Genomic DNA, 20208 nt, shown 5'->3' with positions numbered 1-20208 from the left:
TTGTAGCGCGAGGTGGCTGTTGCTTGGTGACGGTGAGGCTCCCCCGGCCCCGCCCATCCCCCCGTGCAGACGTCACGCGGGGGCGAAGGCGGTTGGGAGGAGAAGGCGCTCGAGCGGGGAAGCGGCGGGAGGGCGGCCGTTAGGAAAATGGCGCCGTGCGGCCCGGGGCAGACACCCGTCACTGGGCACTGCCGCCTTCCTGGTGCAGCTGCTGTGTCACGGCCGGCTGTACAGCAGGCAGGAGCCGGGGAGCATTCTGGAGGGGGATGGGGTTAAGGGCCTGATTGGGAACTCGTCGGCCGCCTGGGTGGTGGAGTTCTACTGGTCGTGGGGCGGCCCCTGTGTCAACTATTGGGCCACCTGGAAGGTACTGGGCCCGGGAGGTGAAAGGTGAGGCAGGTTGTTGGCGGGGGGACGGAATGTGGGGCCTGTCCTGTCATAGTGACATTTTCCACTCACTTTCCATCTGCTTTTACTGGCGCCTGTGCTGTTTACCCTCACTTTTTTAATTCTTGTCCTGTTTATCCTCACTTTTTAAAAATCCTTGTGCTGTTTACTCTTGCTTGTTTACTTGTGCAATTCCTTAGACGAGTGTGTAAATACTAGTGAAGGAGATTATGCACCAGCATATGTTCCTCAGTCATTGAAGGGATAGGACCTGTGGAGAATGGTTAGTAAAGCATGTGGTGTGCTAAGCCTGGTTAACATGGATATAGTTTGTTATTTGTCAAATTATACTTTGTATTATTTAGAGTCGTCAGAGTTGTACAGCACAGAAACAGGCATCTTTGTTCCAACCCCTCCATGCCGACCAGATATCCTAAATTAATCTCGTCCCATTAGCCAGCACTTGGCTCATCTCCCTCTCAACCCTTCCCATTTATATACCCATCCAGATGCCTCTTAAGTGCTGTAATTGTACCAGCCACCACCACTTCATCTGGCAGCTCATTCCATACACACACCACCCCACCCTCTGCATGGAGAGGTTGCCCCTTATGTATACCTTTTATATATTTCCGCGGTCTCCCTAAACCTATGCCCTCTCGTTCTGAACTTCACCCCGACACTGGGGAAAAGTCAAAAACGTTGAGCAGCCAGACAAGATGGAAAAGCAATAAAATGTTGTGCCGTATGGGGAAAACAATTATGGCTCTACCCTTTTTTTTCTCCTATTGGCATTTGAACACTTAAAATCTGTCAATAATACCAGCAGCGCCACTGAGCATATTGTGTGCGTTCCTGTGTTAACAAGCACGGCCATGTTCACCGGTGTCACCAAAACATTGCACATGTTCCTCACTGTCGGCAGAAAGGTGTGAGACCTTCTTTTGATTGACCAAGAGTACGACACACTCATTTCTCATCCCCTTTTCCATTTATTTTCCATTGTGATGTTCAATTGTTGACTTGCTGCAACTGAAAGGAAAGGGAGTGAATCCAGGGAGGGGACAGACTTGGGAAAAGTTGGGCCAGGTCTGTGACTTAATTGGCAAAATAGACATGCAGGAGGCTGGAAGAACGTAGCAAGCCAGGCAGCATCAGGAGGCCAAGTCGATGTTTTGGGTGTCACCCTTGTTGAGGACTGGGGATGGGTGTAGGGAGAGCTGCAGAACGATGATGTGCTGGGGGCAGGGTGGTGAATTGGGGATAGGCGAGGACAGGTAGAGGGTACAACCTGGTAGGTCAGTGGTAGGAAGGAATCTGGTTGGTGGCGGCAGGGAGGGGCTAGGAAGGAATTCAAGGGGTGGCGAGGGAGGTAAATAAATTGGTGAACTCCATGTTGAGTCCACCAGGCTGTAGGCTGCCCAAGTGGAAGATGTGTTGTTCCTCCAATTTGCGGTTTGGTTCGTTGTGGCAATGGAGGAGGCCAAAGATGATCATATCAGAAATGGAGTGGGAAGGGGAATTAAAATGGGTGGCGACTGGGAGGTCTGGTCAGCCTCTGCGGACTGGTCCCCAAGTTTATGCTCAGTTTCCCCAGTGTAGAGAAGACCACAATTGGCAAACACGTGGCCAATGTGAAGTTAGAGCTTTTGCTGTGCTTTAAAAAAAAAGCAGAAAGGAGGTGCTTTGTTTAAATGTTGATATACTGTTTTGGGATATGGAGAAAGTGAGGACAGCAGTTACTGGAGATCAGAGTCGAAACGTGTGGTGCTGGAAAAGCACAGCAGATCAAACAGCATTCCAGGAGCAGGAGAATTGACATTTTGGGCATGAACCCTTTGTCAGGAATGACGTGTGGATGTACAAAGGGGCCTCGGCATCCTTTAGGAGAAAGTGAGGACTGCAGATGCTGGAGATCAGAGCTGAAAATGTGTTGCTGGAAAAGCGCAGCAAGTCAGGCAGCATCCAAGGAGCAGGAGAATCGACGTTTCGGGCATGAGTTTCCTGAAGAAGGGCTCATGCCCGAAACGTCGATTCTCCTACTCCTTGGATGCTGCCTGACCTGCGCTTTTCCAGCAACACATTTTCAGGCCTCAGCGTCCTTCCTCACCAGACAATGCCAGTTGTCAGGTGCAGCGAGCCATGAGTTGTGCAAGTGGTACATGAGCAAGAGGAATTGAGTTCAGAAGTGGGGATTTCTTCCTGCAGTTAAGGGGTCATTGAATATATTCAAGGCTGAGTTCATGTGATTTTTGAGCAACAAAGAAGTGGATGTTTATGGGGGGCGGGGGGGGGCGGGGGGGGAAGGTGAGAAAATGTCTGGACATTCATTTCACACACAAACCACTCTCTTTTTTAAAAAAATGCTGCCCCTCAAGTCTTTTTAAAATCTTTCTCCTCTCACCTTCAAAATTTGCTGCCTATCCTCAGTGACCTGGCCTCCATAGCTGTCTATGGCAATGAATTCCATAGGTTCACCACTGTCTGGCTGAAGACGTTTCTCCTTCTCTCTTTCTAAAACGTCTTCCCTTTATCTAAGGCTGTGCCCTCCGCTCCTTGTCTCTCCTACCCATGGAAGCATCTTCCCAACGTCCACTCTGTCCCGGCTGGTCAGTATTTTGACCCTTCAGAGTAGGGATTCGGTTCAGCAAAGTGAAAACAGAGGGGGCCTGTGTGGTATGGAGACTTTCAGGTTCTAGGGTATAAGAGAGCAAAGAGAGTTTGCTATAAGTTAGAATTTTTGGGGTGGGCAACAGGCTGAGGAGTGTCAGATAGAGTTTAATTCAGAGAAATGAGGTATTGCATTTTGGTTGAGCAATCCAGGCAGGACTGACTGTTAAGGGGAGTGTTGCTAAACAAAGAGATCTTTGAGTTGCAGGTCGATAGGCTAGTGAAGAAGGCGTTTGGTATGATTTCCTTTATTGGTCAGAGCATTGAATAAAGGAGTTGTGAGGTCATATTGTGGCTGTACATTGATTAGGGCATTTTTGGAAACTACGTTAAGTTCTGCTCCCCCTGATATAGGAAAGAACTTATGAAACTTTGAAAGGGGTCGTGAGAATGTTTGTAAGGAAAACTTGTCCTTTAGCATTTAGACTAAAATGTAATGTTGAATTATAGAACACATTTGCTCCACACTAGAAAATAGACAGGCAGGGAGGGTAAGGCATATAAGAACATTTGCCTTAACATCAGTGAATTTGTATAAACAGGATATTGAGTGATCACATTCACGGCAGTTCCTTTGTGAAATGAATAAGTGTTTGATTCTGACCTCGAAATGAAACTCGGTATCAATTACTTCTCTCCCGAATTATTGCCTTTCACTCCTCCCACCCTGCCCCTGTAAAAACGCCAACCCATTCTCCCAATTCCTTCGTCTCCGCCGCATCTGCTCCCAGGAGGACCACTTCCAAAAACGTACAACCCAGATGGCCTCCTTCTTCAAGGACCGCAATTCCCCCCCCCGACGTGGTCGACGATGCCCTCCACCGCATCTCTTCCACTTCCCGCTCCTCCGCCCTTGAGCCCCACCCCTCCAACCGCCACCAGGACAGAACCCCACTGGTCCTCACCTACCACCCCACCAATCTCCATGTACAGCGCATCATCCGCCGTCATTTCCGCCACCTCCAAACGGACCCCACCACCAAGGATATATTTCCCTCCCCTCCCCTATCAGCATTCCATAAAGACCACTCCCTCCGTGACTCCCTCGTCAGATCCACACCCCCCACCAACCCAACCTCCACTCCCGGCACCTTCCCCTGCGACCGCAGGAGGTGCAAGACTTGCGCCCACACCTCCCCCCTCACCTCCCTCCAAGGCCCCAAAAGAAACTTCCATATCCGCCACAAATTCACCTGCACCTCCACACACATCATCTATTGCATCCTCTGCACCTGATGTGGCCTCCTCTATATTGGGGAGACAGGCCGCCTACTTGCGGAGCGTTTCAGAGAACACCTCTGGGACACCTGGACCAACCAACCCAACCACCCTGTGGCTCAACACTTCAACTCCCCCTCCCACTCCACCAAGGATGTGCAGGTCTTTGGACTCCTCCATCGCCAGACCACAACAACACGACGGTTGGAGGAAGAGCGCCTCATCTTCCGCCTAGGAACCCTCCAACCACAAGGGATGAACTCTGATTTCACCAGTTTCCTCATTTCCCCTCCTCTCCCCCCCACCCCCCCCCACCCCCCCCCACCCCCCCCCACCCCCCCCCCACCCCCCCCACCCCCCCCACCCCCCACAACATTAGTCTTGTTGTTCATTGTCGGGTTGTTGATTAGTGAAAGTTTTAAGTCGAGATTATCTTCTCTGTTGTATCTATTCATCTTGGCTTGTCTTGCTTTGCTGTTTGTGTTGTTTGTTAGTTGTAGTTTTGTTCTGTTGGGTGTTCTTCATTTATGAAATAGAGGGTGGCTGCTGCTTTTGTCATTTATATCAAAAAAAAGCTGGCCAGTGATACAATTCTTGCATACTTGGTTAAGCAACTATGTGCCACATCCAGGATTTATGAGAAATCTGGAATGTGAGTGCCTCATTTCTCTTAAAATGTTCATGTGTATGTACGAGAGAGTGCGCATGTGAGACAGACAGAGACTCAGCACTGATTCCCTGCAGCTTGCAGAAAGTTTAATCCTGTGAGATTTGGTTTGGATGCACATTTGCTTGTTGATGAATGAATGTTTGCGTTTGTACTTTGTGGGGTTGGAGCCCTTGTTGATCAGTAGTTTTGTGAAGATTTAAAGTAGGTCAGATAACTGAGTGTGCCCCTAGATAAGATGGAAGACAAATGTCCCCTAACAGAAATAACAAGTCTGTATCCTTAATTATGAGAAACAATTAAGGAGAATATCAGCTGCAGCTGCTCAACAGAATAAGGATTGGTCTCTAGGAGGCGCACATGATTTAACTCTCTTCACTAAAATTGAACAAGGGATTTGGGAAAAAAGAAAGGGAAGTAAGCAGAAAGAAGTCTTATCAGAGTAGAAAAGGGTAGCTCGGGGAAAAATGGGAAAAATCCATGCAATCATCATGGAGACAAAACTGTATTAAAAGGGGAGTTAGTCCATTAACTGAGGAAGGATGTGAACTATTTGGACAGAACTAAAACATAAATGTGAAGCACATGATTTAGAAGCAGAATTGGGATAGGCAAGGGAGAAAATTTAAAAAACGCGAAGATTCAGAATCTACGTTGAAACGTCAAGGGCACCAAAGAAAAAGGAAACGGATGAATAAACAACAGACTGCAATTGCAGCTGCGCAGGACGAAGCTGACAAGGACTGTTCCTTATACCCCACCCTCCCCTCTTCCATAGACCCATTACAAAAGAATCCTGATCCGTTTGTAGATGGTGGGGGAGATATTGATTCGGAGGAGGAAATATTTTATGCTTCTAATCCTGTCAGCTGACCACTTCCGGTTCCCTGCCTGAACCCAACCCCCTTACTCTGATGACGAATGTGCCAAGGCTCATGACCTCCCCCCAGCTGTCCTGCCGAATAAGAATTCGGCTTACCACAAACCCGGTGCCTACTGTACTAGGAGTCAATTAAAATTAAAACCTGGAAGAAACACTGAAGAGACTCCTTTTGATTTCCACTGCCCCTAAACTAAAACTAATAAGTCCCGAAGACACTGATGATTTGCAATCAAAGTCTCAGGACCTTAATATCAGACCTTGCACTCACCCTGATGTGGGAGGGCCAAAAATAAATTTCCCGAATAGAAGAGGTCCCTAACCCACAGGCTCTGAATCCGGGACAAGCCCAATTTATGGATCTTTATCAACCATGGAAACCTCATGACTCTCAAGCATTATCAATAAGGCTGCAGATTATGGAAGGAATCCTGAGGGATCTGTTAATTACATTAATAGGACTAATACCATTTATAATGCTGCCTCCCAAGACCTAATTCACCTCAGAATGCAGCTTTTTGCCTGAAAAATGGGCGAGTTCTGAGAAATTTTACAAGGTAATAATCATACCCAGCTTGTAGTCTGGCACCCGGCGGAAACTATCAGATTGGATTATTACCTGTCTCCATCAAGCAGTGCATCGTGTAGTTGATGTGGGTAAAGTCTTAACATGTAAACCCAGCTCAGGCGAAGAGGCTGAGGAGTTCCTTACCTGTTTTAAGGAATGCTATGGCGCTTCCTCTGGTGACACTAACTACCTACAAGGATGATCATCCCAATTTAATGCCCTATGTATGATTCTTACCTGATCAGGTACAGAAAGCTATTAAAACCCACAATAACCACCGGCAAGATGCTGAGGTTGCACAATTCAGCCGAGAGGTTTGTTACTTCTGAGAACTAAAGGATCCCAAGAATAAGGCTACCATCGGCATGGTCAAGACAGAACTTGCCCAAACTACAGTGGCTAACCTTAAACCCAGTATTCAAAGAAGACCTTTACGTCTGCAAGGTCAGTCAAGCTAGCAAATGAAACCCTCATACTATCGTCCAGTATGGCACAACAGTAGAAATGGTACTGTGTATTCACAACATCCCAATGGACCTTGCGGTCCTCCTGTGTATCCTTCCCCAACAGTCCATGATGCCCCTAGACACCCTCTCATGACTCTTCACTTCCTCCCCCATCCCCTAGAGTCCCCCAACAACTACACCTTTGTTTCAATTGCAGTGAACCAGGACATTGGTCCAAGAACTGCCCTTTCCGTAGCAGTCCCTGGTTCATCACCGCAGTAAAAACAACAGACAATCTCCTGGTCTCCCTCCCCAGTGACCTTAGCAGGTTGCCCCTTTTACTGCACAAAACCCTTTTCAAAACTGACTCCCGGATATAGAGCAGCTTCCTGCTTTGAATTTTCCCATACTTACCGCTAGCCCAGAAGATGGACCTATGCTAATTCTTAACCATAATGGCCACGATATTGAATTTATGTTTGACACAGGAGCCACTGTTTCATCACTTCCCGTCCATCTTGCTAATGCTTTTGATTTTCAAATCTCGGACGATGATGAAATCCTGCAATGTTTTGATGGTTCCTCTAATAAACATGCATACGCTGTCCCTCTGACAGTGGTGTGGAAAACTTGTGCCACGCTCCCTTTTTGCTTTGTTACTAATGGATTACGTATCCCTCTACTCGCTAGAGATCTCCTCTGTCCTCTAAATATTACTATTGAATGTCATGATGATGGTATCCTGATTCAGGATCCACCTCATTTTGTTCAATGCATCAATACCAAACCAAAGCCTCCTCGATGGTGGTCATTTGATTTGGATCCTTATGCTTTTGATCCTATTTTACATAACGTCCCTCACCCCCACATTATTTTAGCTTATGACTCATCCGGGAATGATCTCAGGTTTGAACAGATACTATAATCCCTTACTGGGCACGACTCAGCACGTTTGGGTGATTGGTGAGATCAGATCACCAGCTGGTGTCAGTTCCTCTTCATAGCTGGAAAACTGGCCCTCTCATTTTCCCTGTGTCACCACTCACTTGAACCCAGAACATAAAACCTAAGAAGTAGGTTTTGACACTAAGACTCTTTTTGACCATGCTGATCAAACTTGCCGTGAAATTCAGCCGCTCACTCAAGGATCAATGCTATTTTATGCACAACCTTAGTCGATTCATGGCAGCCTGCGTCATCATCATGCCCACCATCACCCGCAGGACGCAGTATATCCTGGAGTCTGGATGGACTCTAAAACACAAGTGGGCCTTGCTAAGGTCCCACCCATCATTGTTCTGATCAAACCTAATTCTGTCCTCCTGTCTATATCTCAATACCCCCTGAAACCAGAAGGTGAAGCTGGCATTCAACCTATCATTGCTTTATTTCTACAGCAAGGCCTTCTAGTCCCATGCCATTCTTCTGTCAATACACCTATCTTTCCGATCCCTACACCGGGATGTCCTGAATGTCATTCACGACCTTCGTGAAGTAAATAAAATCATTGAGGCTCATAATCCTCCAGTTGCTAATTCTGCTACTATCCTCAGCCAAGTTCCAGTTGATGCCAAGCTCTTCACTATCGTTGACCTCCAACATACATTCTTTTGTCTTCCTTTGCATCCAGATAGCCCAATACATTTTTGCCTCCTTTTAAGGGCCACCAATATATGTGGACTTGCCTACCTCAAGGGTTTATTCAGTCGCCGACACTCTTTTCAGAGACTCTTCATGCCCAGCTTGAATTATTTGAATTTCCTGGAGACACTACCCTAGTTCAATACATCGATGACCTCCTCGCTAGCCCTGACAAAGTGTCCAATCACACTGACTCCACTACCTTTCTCAACCATCCACATCAATGTGGCTCTCTTGTACCCCCAGCAAAGTTAAGACTAATCAGAAAGAAGTTAAGTTCCTAGGTACTCTCATTTCTGAATTCGATTGGTGCTTGACACCTGAACGTATTGATCCTATTCTTTGTATTGCCCCTCCAACCACTCCTAAACATAAGGTAGTTTCTCAACCTCATCAATTATTGCCGACAATGGATTCCTAATTGTGCCCTTCTGACCCAAACATTATCTCCCTTGTCCTCGTCTAATGTGCCTTAACGGTATGAACTCACCCCATAACAACTACAAGTCTTTATGGAGCTTAAAACTGCCCTCTCTTCAGCACTCACGCTAGGCCGACGTTTGTATGACTGCCACTTTCATCTTTATGTTGCCATCCTTGATACCTGTGCTTCAGCTGTTCTCACCCAGCAGCATGGCTCCTCTTGGCGCCCTATTGCCTATTTTTCTACTCAACTTGACCCCATTGCTCAAGGTATGCCTTCCTGCACCCAGATTCTCTCTGCCATCCATACTATGGTAGTGGCTGCCTCTAATAAAACTTTACATCAAAATGTAGAAGTCTGTACCTCACATTCTGCAGTATCCTTGCTGATTTCTAAATATACTCAACACCTCGTTAAGGTTCGTCTCAGTCGCTGTGAGGTTTCATTACTTCTGAATCCGTTTCTCTCCTTTAAATGCTGCTCTAACATTAACCCTCTACATTCCTGCAGGAAGAACCGCTTGAACTGCCTGATCCTCCCCATGATTGTGTTCTCATAAATGAACTTGTTACTAAACCATGTCCTGATCTTACGGACAACACCGATGTGATCAACAAAACTGGTCAAGATGCAGGGAAGATACTTGCCCAACTGTTGTCTGATTCATATGGATGGAAGTTTACTTGCTGGCTATGATCGCTGTGTGGATGGATTGTACTGATAATCCTTGGTCTCATCCTAGGAATATATACTGTCGTCCGCTTATGCATGAAATGGACTGTACATTGTTTTTCACCTAAGCCAAAGAAGAGTCTGCTTAATTGACCCTTGTCTAACCCTCTACCTCTATGCCTGAACTTCCATGCTGAAATCCAGTATCTTTCAGACTCTGCTTCTCTGGACGATGACCTGGCAGAGGAGGCACTTGACTTATTTGAAAATACAAATTGACTGAATGGACTAATTATTGTTATAAGCCAAGTAGTTGTCATGAAATAACAAAAGAAGGGAAGAAGAAAGTCTTTAGCATAAAACTTGTTTTTAAACATTTAAACTAAAATATAATGTTGAATTATAGAGCACATTTGCTGCACACTAGAAAATAGACAGGCAGGGAGGCTTGGTAAAAGGGGAGAACTCAAGGTATGCAGAAGATAACCAAATGATAACAGGATACCCTAAGGCAATTAAGTACATTTGCCTTAACAGTGAATCTGTGTAAATAGGACACAGAGTGATAACATTCATGGCTGTTCCCTTGTGAAATTAATGACAGCGTTTGATTCTGATCCCCGAAACGAAACTTGGTACTGTCAAAAACCTTGTAATTGACAGTCAGGTCCTGTTAATTATAATAGATTCCTATTACCCTTTGCAAGCTAGGCAAACAGAGGGAAAAACACCTTTGCTGTTAAAAGTCCCTGACTTGAGAGTTCAAAAGGACAAGAGAGAGAAACCATTGTAGCGCTGGGGCACCCGAAGCCATTAAAAAATTACCTGCTTTGGATTGAACGTAATTGTATTTTTGAGACTTTATGATGGTATTGAGTAGCCATTACCGGTTATTAAATATGAACTCTGTAAAAGGTAACATTGACGAAGCTTTAACTTACTTGCTGTTCTTGCAGACCACTCTACAGACCTTTCAGACTACCCCACTGTCAATTCCAACTAATCAGATCTTATGTCTTATTTGAATCACAACCCTGAAAAGAGAACATGATTAATTCGAAATCTAATGAATCAGTTTAAATGCAACCTTTTGGTAACATCTCAGCTTCAGGTACAGTATGATTCAGTGCCTAAAAAGCAGGAGTTTACTCCTAGCTTAGAAATTATTCTCAGCCTAACATTGAAGAGATTCAGGCACAATGTGTCAGGAAGCCATTTTATGGTCAAAAGTTTGCCCTCCTGCTAAGAAGCCGTTTTGGAAAATAAGTGTAACTGACTTGTGACCTGTGCAAGGTTAGGAACTCTCCAATTAGCTCAGACTGGTACCTCTTTATGATGGGAGTTTATCTCGCTAGCAGGCACCTAACTCGGCTGGATATGTTTTTCTCACCTGATGAATGGCTTAGGGCCTGTAGGAGTGATTAGTCAAGCGTACAGGGACCTGTCAATTATCTTTTCTTCCTTACGAATTAAGAACATGCAATGTTTTTGTAAACCTTTGTGTAAAGGAAACCACTTTGTAGCAGTATATCAGAGTAACCTGCCAGGGGACTTGAAGTGGAGATGACCTGGGGGGTGCAGTGAGAGAGGGACTCACTGAAATCTTTGTCGAGGGAGGAAGAGAGCTTCTTCAAGGAAGGCATCCTTGTAAGAGGATTCGCAGTAGGTTGAAGTCTTTGAGGAGAAAGTGAGGACTGCAGATGCTGGAGATCAGAGCTGAAAATGTGTTGCTGGAAAAGCGCAGCAGGTCAGGCAGCATCCAGGGAACAGGAGAATCGACGTTTCGGGCATAAGGTCGCCTCTCAGCCTCCGACGCTCCAGGGAAAACAGCACCAACCTATTCAGCTTCTCCCAATAGCTCAACGTCCTTCTAAATCTTTTCTGAACCCTTTCAAGCTTCACAACAAACTTCTGACAGGAAGGAGACCAGAACTGCACACAATATTCCAAAAGTGGTCTAACCAATGCCCTGTACAGCTGCAACATCATCTCCCAACTTCAATACTTGATACTCGGACCAATAAAGGAAAGCATTCCAAACGCCACCTTCGTTATCCTATCTGCCTGTGACTCCACTTTCAAGGAGCTATGAACCTGCACGCCAAGGTCTCTTTGTTCAGCAACAGTCCCTTGGATCTTACCATTAAGTGTATAAGTCCTCCTCTGATATGCTTTTCCAAAATGCAGTGCCGCATATGTATCTAAATTAAACTCCATCCTGTTATCCTCTGAGCTAAGCATCTTCACTGTCCACTACACCTCTAATTTTGGTGTCATCTGCAAACTTAGTAACTATACCTCGTATATTGACATCCACAGCATTTATATAAATGATGAAAAGTAGTGGACCCAGCACCCATCCTTGTGGTATACTACTGGTCACATGCCTCCAGTCTGAAAAGCAACTCTCCACCACCACCCTCTGTCTTCCTACGTGTGAGCTGGTTCTGTATCCAAATGGCTAGTTCTCCCTGTATTCCATGATATCTAACCTTGTGAATCTGTCTCCCTTGGGGAATCTTGTCAAATGCCTTACTAAAGTCTATCTAGTACCCTGGCATGTAGGCCGTCAGGCCCAGGGGACTTGTCTGCCCTCAATCCTAATAGTTTGCTGTGTACCTTTTCCCTCTCAACGTTGATTGTTTAAGTTCTATCCTTTCTATCACCTCTGACTTGCCCGTTCCAATAGGAATGGTACTATTGTCCTCCAGCTTGAAAACTGAGGAAAAGGATTGACTTAGCATCTCTGCCATTTCAGTGTTCCTCCTATTAACTCACTGGTTTCATTTTCCAAGGGACCATAGCGACTCTGTTCCCTTTAGCATGCCAACAGAAGCTTTTGCTATTCTTTTTGATATTTTGCGCAAGGTTTCTTTTGCGCAGCAGTTAACCATCTGAGCCCAAGTGTCCCAGATGAAGAGAATCCGAAAGGAACCTTCACTCACTGAGAGTCATCCCCACGGCCCTGAGCTGAGGGACTGCAGGCAGTCCAACACGGAAGGGACGGTTAAAAATGAACCAGTTTTGCCCCCTCAGCCTCTCTGTCCCAGAGACAGGCAGTGGGACGGCATAAACACGTAGCATCATTCTCGCCCAGACAGAAGCCGTTCAGCCCATCGAGTCCACGACGACTGTCTGTCACTTGTCTCTCTCTCTCTCTCTGAGGTTATTCACAATCGGTGGTATCCGTCCTAATAGTAGGGGACGATGTCTGAGTCGTGATGCGGTTTCTGACGTGCTTGTCATTCTCGTCTGAACCAGAGTGGCGAATTACTGCAAGGAATGGACGAAACCGCAAGGCATGTGTTTCAACTTTACCAGCTGATTGGGTTTGCGATTCGGTTCAAGAGGAAACCGGCGAAGACCAGAATACCACTGAGACCTCCAAAACCATGCCACCTGATTTGGCGAGTGCATCGATATCCGACATTTTGGTAAATCGATGCAAAGGCAGCTTGCAGAAGAGAGCACCGATCTTAAAGAAAGCAGCTCGGGGAGACATTGAATAATAGCAGAGGATGGTTTTGATCCATCGACCTCTAGGTTATGGACCCAGCACGCTCCCGCTGCGCCACTCTGCTGCCGCACGTAGCACCTTTCCACAGAACACTTCAGGTTTCCGTCTGGCACGCGGCAGGCACGTTCGAGCCTGATGTCAAAGACCTCCACTGCTGCCGTGTAATATACTGTTTCGCAGACGTATGGAGGCTGTGTAAATATAAACTTATTTCTAAATTCCCACATTCTGTTGGTCGAACTGTGATTTCACACTGAATCACAACATGTGTCACAGCGCAGACGGTGGCCATGCGGCCCACCTTCGCTTTGCTGGTTCTACACTTAAGTAAACGTGTGTCTCTATTCGTTTCATTCTCTCGCCTTCTCAGCGTAAATCTGCACATCTGAACGTGACCACCGAATTCCCTTTTGTGTCCATTGAATCTTCCTCTTTGTCAGTGTCAGACAGGGACTTACTAACCCTAACCACTCCCTGTACGTAAACGTTCTTCCTAATGTCACTTTTACTTCTTTTCCTCGTGACTTTAAAATTCTGCCGAATCGTTGAGGATCCTTTCAGGTGTGGGAGCATTTTCACAACATTATTTTCTGTTTCTAGGTCCCTCATGACTTGGAAAAGTTCGGTTCTCCGAGGAGAGCTGTTCCAATTTTCCAATCTCCCTTGATTGTTGACATTCCTCAAACACAGCACCACTCACGTCAACCTGTTGAACACTATCTCCAACCATTTCACTTCCCTGTTTTCTACCTCATTCGTACTCCAAACAGCCCAACCTCGTTTCACGAAGGCGTTTTTTGAGAAAATTAATCAGGCAGTTTTGCACAAGTCAAGTTAAAAAACGCGGGCTCGTCCGGGATTTGAACCCGGGACCTCTCGCAACTCGGTACAGTAAAGGACCCAAAGCGAGAATCATACGCCTAGACCAACGAGCCAGAGGGGCGGAATGCTACTAACCCCCCACACCGCTTGCGCGACCTGAGACTTGCTCAGTATGAAATACATTTGAGATTGCTCTGAGAATTGCAAACGGCAAAGAGTTTCCCGAACAGCTGCTTCTCATTCAGTCTCCCTGCTGCTGTTTGTCCCGTCCCCGGGAACCGGGCTCTCTCCACTGGCAGATAATTCAACCATTTTGTTTCGAAACTTTTCTCTGACACCCGAGTGGCCAGTGACAAGCATTGCCCTCCTCAACATAGGATACAGAGAACAGGAGAAGTCCACGCAGACCTCTACGAGTGTATCAACGCGACTGTGCACATTGGGCCAGTATATCACTGGGAAATATTTATGTCCAAGCTTTTTTCGGCACCAGATGAGAAGGCGAGGTGCAGAACAGAGCGCTGTTATACCGGAAAGCTGCTAAAGACGACATTGAGTGAATAGGAGAGAATGCTTTCTCAGCTGGGTTATGGTCCCAACACGCACCCGTTGTGCCAGGGGTTCCACCTCGGTTCCACTCTTCCTTCACTCGCAACACCCCACACCCACCTCCCATAGTGCCAAGGCACTTTCCCCTGCAACCGCCGAATGTGTAACACCTGCCCATTTACCTGCTCCCTCCTGAATATCCAAGGGCTCTAACATACCTGCCAGGTGAAGCAGCACTTTTGCCACAACCTAGTCCACTGCATTCGCTGCTCACAGTCTCATTTCCCCAATGTAGCATGAAGCATAAACTGGGTGACTGCTTCGCAGAACATCCCGGTTCTGCCCGCGGAAAAAAAGGCCCTGACCTTGCGGTTGCCTGCCACTTTAACACATCACCCTGTGCCCTGGCCAACATCTCTGTCTCAGGCTTGCAGCAGTGTTCTCGCTCCAGATGAAAGAACAACACCTCATTTTCCACTTGGAGACCTTACAGCCCTCCGGTCTTCAATATCGAGTTCCATAACTTTAGGGCCTGAACTCCCCCATGTCCTTGACCCCTACCACACAAACGACTCCTTGTTATCACCTCGTCTGCTATGACACACTACGTATTGTTAGCCGCTAACAGTCTCCATTAACAGTTATTCGCCCTCTCACGCGGATCGTTATTCACTCCTACGTCCTTCCTATTGTTCTCTCTCTGAGCTGGCGGCAAACACAGCAATGTACATCGGAGACTCTGAGCCAGCTGAAACTTGCTCAGTGTGAAGTACATTCCACATTGCTCCAACAATCGCAAGCAGCAAAGCGTTTCCAGAACATCTGCTTGTCATTCTGTCCCCGGGGCGCTGATATTTGTCTCATCCCCAGGAACTGGACTACCTCCACTGGTGGATAATTAAACCATTTCATTTCTACTTGCACGTTGTTCTGCGGGGTGGGACGGGGTGTAGGGTGGGGTGCGGGTAGAGTCCATTCGCTCTTCTGCTCTCTCTCTCTCTCTCTGAAACCCTTGGGGTGAGAGGTGTCAGTTACATTAATGCGGGGAACATGAACAACTTTGATTGTGAACTTTCTCCAAGGGTCTGTTATCGGAGAGATAGAAAGATGCTGTGCTGGCAGGACAGAAAGAAATGGACACCGAGGACTCTTCGCTCAGGTAAATTCACATTGTTGTGCAGCCTTCTTGGTGTTCAGAAATCGTCTTCACGCAGCAATCTTACGGAAAGTCTATTGCAAAGTGGGCATTGCTTTCTTTGCTGCGACCGCGCAGCAGTTAACATCTGAGCCCCAAGTGTCCCAGATGAAGAGAATCCGAGTGAAACCTTCACTCACTGAGAGTCATCCCCACGGCCCTGAGCTGAGGGACTGCAGGCAGTCCAACACGGAAGGGACGGTTAAAAATGAACCAGTTTTGCCCCCTCAGCCTCTCTGTCCCAGAGACAGGCAGTGGGACGGCATAAAGACGTAGCATCATTCTCGCGCAGACAGAAGCCGTTCAGCCCATCGCGTCCACGGCGACTGTCTGTCTCTTGTATCTCTCTCTGAGGTTATTCACAATCGGTGGTATCCGTCCTAATAGGAGGGGACGATGTCTGAGTCGTGATGCGGTTTCTGACATGCTTGTCATTCTCGTCTGAACCAGGGTGGCGAATTACTGCAAGGAATGGACGAAACCACAAGGCATGTGTTTCAACTTTACCAGCTGATTGGCATCGCAGAGAACTGGGTTTGCGATTCGGTTCAAGAGGAAACCGGCGAAGACCAGAATACCACTGAGACCTCTAAAACCATGCCACCTGATTTGGCGAGTGCATCGATATCCGACATTTTGGTAAATCGATGCAAAGGCAGCTTGCAGAAGAGAGCACCGATCTTAAGGAAAGCAGCTCGAGGAGACATTGAATAATAGCAGAGGATGGTTTCGATCCATCGACCTCTGGGTTATGGGCCCAGCACGCTCCCGCTGCGCCACTCTGCTGCCACACGCGGCGCCCCTTCCACAGAACACTTCAGGTTTCCGTCTGGCACACGGCAGGCACGTTCGAGCCTGATGTCAAAGACCTCCACTGCTGTCGTGTAATATGCTGTTTCGCGGACGTATGGAGGCTGTGTAAATATAAACTTATTTCTAAATTCCCACATTCTGTTGGTCGAACTGTGATTTCACACTGAATCACAACATGTGTCACAGCGCAGACGGTGGCCATGCGGCCCACCTTCGCTTTGCTGGTTCTACACTTAAGTAAACGTGTGTCTCTATTCGTTTCATTCTCTCGCCTTCTCAGCGTAAATCTGCACATCTGAACGTGACCACCGAATTCCCTTTTGTGTCCATTGAATCTTCCTCTTTGTCAGTGTCAGACAGGGACTTACTGACCCTAACCACTCCCTGTACGTAAACGTTCTTCCTAATGTCACTTTTACTTCTTTTCCTCGTGACTTTAAAATTCTGCCGAATCGTTGAGGATCCTTTCAGGTGTGGGAGCATTTTCACAACATTATTTTCTGTTTCTAGGTCCCTCATGACTTGGAAAAGTTCGGTTCTCCGAGGAGAGCTGTTCCAATTTTCCAATCTCCCTTGATTGTTGACATTCCTCAAACACAGCACCACTCACGTCAACCTGTAGAACACTATCTCCAACCATTTCACTTCCCTGTTTTCTACCTCATTCGTACTCCAAACAGCCCAACCTCGTTTCACGAAGGCGTTTTTTGAGAAAATTAATCAGGCAGTTTTGCACAAGTCAAGTTAAAAAACGCGGGCTCGTCCGGGATCTCTCGCAACTCGGTACAGTAAAGGACCCAAAGCGAGAATCATACGCCTAGACCAACGAGCCAGAGGGGCGGAATGCTACTAACCCCCCACACCGCTTGCGCGACCTGAGACTTGCTCAGTATGAAATACATTTGAGATTGCTCTGAGAATTGCAAACGGCAAAGAGTTTCCCGAACAGCTGCTTCTCATTCAGTCTCCCTGCTGCTGTTTGTCCCGTCCCCGGGAACCGGGCTCTCTCCACTGGCAGATAATTCAACCATTTTGTTTCGAAACTTTTCTCTGACACCCGAGTGGCCAGTGACAAGCATTGCCCTCCTCAACATAGGATACAGAGAACAGGAGAAGTCCACGCAGACCTCTACGAGTGTATCAACGCGACTGTGCACATTGGGCCAGTATATCACTGGGAAATATTTATGTCCAAGCTTTTTTCGGCACCAGATGAGAAGGCGAGGTGCAGAACAGAGCGCTGTTATACCGGAAAGCTGCTAAAGACGACATTGAGTGAATAGGAGAGAATGCTTTCTCAGCTGGGTTATGGTCCCAACACGCACCCGTTGTGCCAGGGGTTCCACCTCGGTTCCACTCTTCCTTCACTCGCAACACCCCACACCCACCTCCCATAGTGCCAAGGCACTTTCCCCTGCAACCGCCGAATGTGTAACACCTGCCCATTTACCTGCTCCCTCCTGAATATCCAAGGGCTCTAACATACCTGCCAGGTGAAGCAGCACTTTTGCCACAACCTAGTCCACTGCATTCGCTGCTCACAGTCTCATTTCCCCAATGTAGCATGAAGCATAAACTGGGTGACTGCTTCGCAGAACATCCCGGTTCTGCCCGCGGAAAAAAAGGCCCTGACCTTGCGGTTGCCTGCCACTTTAACACATCACCCTGTGCCCTGGCCAACATCTCTGTCTCAGGCTTGCAGCAGTGTTCTAGCTCCAGATGAAAGAACAACACCTCATTTTCCACTTGGAGACCTTACAGCCCTCCGGTCTTCAATATCGAGTTCCATAACTTTAGGGCCTGAACTCCCCCATGTCCTTGACCCCTACCACACAAACGACTCCTTGTTATCACCTCGTCTGCTATGACACACTACGTATTGTTAGCCGCTAACAGTCTCCATTAACAGTTATTCGCCCTCTCACGCGGATCGTTATTCACTCCTACGTCCTTCCTATTGTTCTCTCTCTGAGCTGGCGGCAAACACAGCAATGTACATCGGAGACTCTGAGCCAGCTGAAACTTGCTCAGTGTGAAGTACATTCCACATTGCTCCAACAATCGCAAGCAGCAAAGCGTTTCCAGAACATCTGCTTGTCATTCTGTCCCCGGGGCGCTGATATTTGTCTCATCCCCAGGAACTGGACTACCTCCACTGGTGGATAATTAAACCATTTCATTTCTACTTGCACGTTGTTCTGCGGGGTGGGACGGGGTGTAGGGTGGGGTGCGGGTAGAGTCCATTCGCTCTTCTGCTCTCTCTCTCTCTCTCTCTCTCTGAAACCCTTGGGGTGAGAGGTGTCAGTTACATTAATGCGGGGAACATGAACAACTTTGATTGTGAACTTTCTCCAAGGGTCTGTTATCGGAGAGATAGAAAGATGCTGTGCTGGCAGGACAGAAAGAAATGGACACCGAGGACTCTTCGCTCAGGTAAATTCACATTGTTGTGCAGCCTTCTTGGTGTTCAGAAATCGTCTTCACGCAGCAATCTTACGGAAAGTCTATTGCAAAGTGGGCATTGCTTTCTTTGCTGCGACCGCGCAGCAGTTAACATCTGAGCCCCAAGTGTCCCAGATGAAGAGAATCCGAGTGAAACCTTCACTCACTGAGAGTCATCCCCACGGCCCTGAGCTGAGGGACTGCAGGCAGTCCAACACGGAAGGGACGGTTAAAAATGAACCAGTTTTGCCCCCTCAGCCTCTCTGTCCCAGAGACAGGCAGTGGGACGGCATAAAGACGTAGCATCATTCTCGCGCAGACAGAAGCCGTTCAGCCCATCGCGTCCACGGCGACTGTCTGTCTCTTGTATCTCTCTCTGAGGTTATTCACAATCGGTGGTATCCGTCCTAATAGGAGGGGACGATGTCTGAGTCGTGATGCGGTTTCTGACATGCTTGTCATTCTCGTCTGAACCAGGGTGGCGAATTACTGCAAGGAATGGACGAAACCACAAGGCATGTATTTCAACTTTACCAGCTGATTGGCATCGCAGAGAACTGGGTTTGCGATTCGGTTCAAGAGGAAACCGGCGAAGACCAGAATACCACTGAGACCTCTAAAACCATGCTACCTGATTTGGCGAGTGCATCGATATCCGACATTTTGGTAAATAGATGCAAAGGCAGCTTGCAGAAGAGAGCACCGATCTTAAGGAAAGCAGCTCGAGGAGACATTGAATAATAGCAGAGGATGGTTTCGATCCATCGACCTCTGGGTTATGGGCCCAGCACGCTCCCGCTGCGCCACTCTGCTGCCACACGCGGCGCCCCTTCCACAGAACACTTCAGGTTTCCGTCTGGCACGCGGCAGGCACGTTCGAGCCTGATGTCAAAGACCTCCACTGCTGTCGTGTAATATGCTGTTTCGCGGACGTATGGAGGCTGTGTCAATATAAACTTATTTCTAAATTCCCACATTCTGTTGGTCGAACTGTGATTTCACACTGAATCACAACATGTGTCACAGCGCAGACGGTGGCCATGCGGCCCACCTTCGCTCTGCTGGTTCTACACTTAAGTAAACGTGTGTCTCTATTCGTTTCATTCTCTCGCCTTCTCAGCGTAAATCTGCACATCTGAACGTGACCACCGAATTCCCTTTTGTGTCCATTGAATCTTCCTCTTTGTCAGTGTCAGACAGGGACTTACTAACCCTAACCACTCCCTGTACGTAAACGTTCTTCCTAATGTCACTTTTACTTCTTTTCCTCGTGACTTTAAAATTCTGCCGAATCGTT

General features: G+C 47.4%; 1 protein-coding gene across 2 annotated transcripts in view; it reads left to right on the top strand.

Annotated features, from left to right (window-relative positions):
• LOC148143415 (uncharacterized) overlaps nt 1–13290 on the top strand; it is a 753683-nt gene extending 740393 nt beyond the window's left edge. The window contains exons 1-2 of one of the 2 annotated variants that reach the window (XR_015751209.1): nt 285–390; nt 12835–13290. Coding sequence is in view for 1 of the 2 variants with exons in the window: in XM_087974188.1 (XP_087830314.1) it covers nt 12835–13082 (248 nt within the window). In the remaining variant the exon portion in view is untranslated. Of the gene's footprint in view, nt 1–284; nt 391–12834 lie in introns of those variants that run through there. The other variant, XM_087974188.1, reaches the window with a different exon arrangement.
• The last annotated feature ends 6918 nt before the right edge of the window (nt 13291–20208 follow it).

This window comes from Chiloscyllium plagiosum, unplaced genomic scaffold, assembly GCF_037043375.1.
Source record: "Chiloscyllium plagiosum isolate Xiang-an unplaced genomic scaffold, Cpla_swu_hap1 HiC_scaffold_27, whole genome shotgun sequence".
Lineage (NCBI taxonomy): Eukaryota > Metazoa > Chordata > Chondrichthyes > Orectolobiformes > Hemiscylliidae > Chiloscyllium > Chiloscyllium plagiosum.
This window is presented reverse-complemented; position numbering and strand designations above follow the sequence as displayed.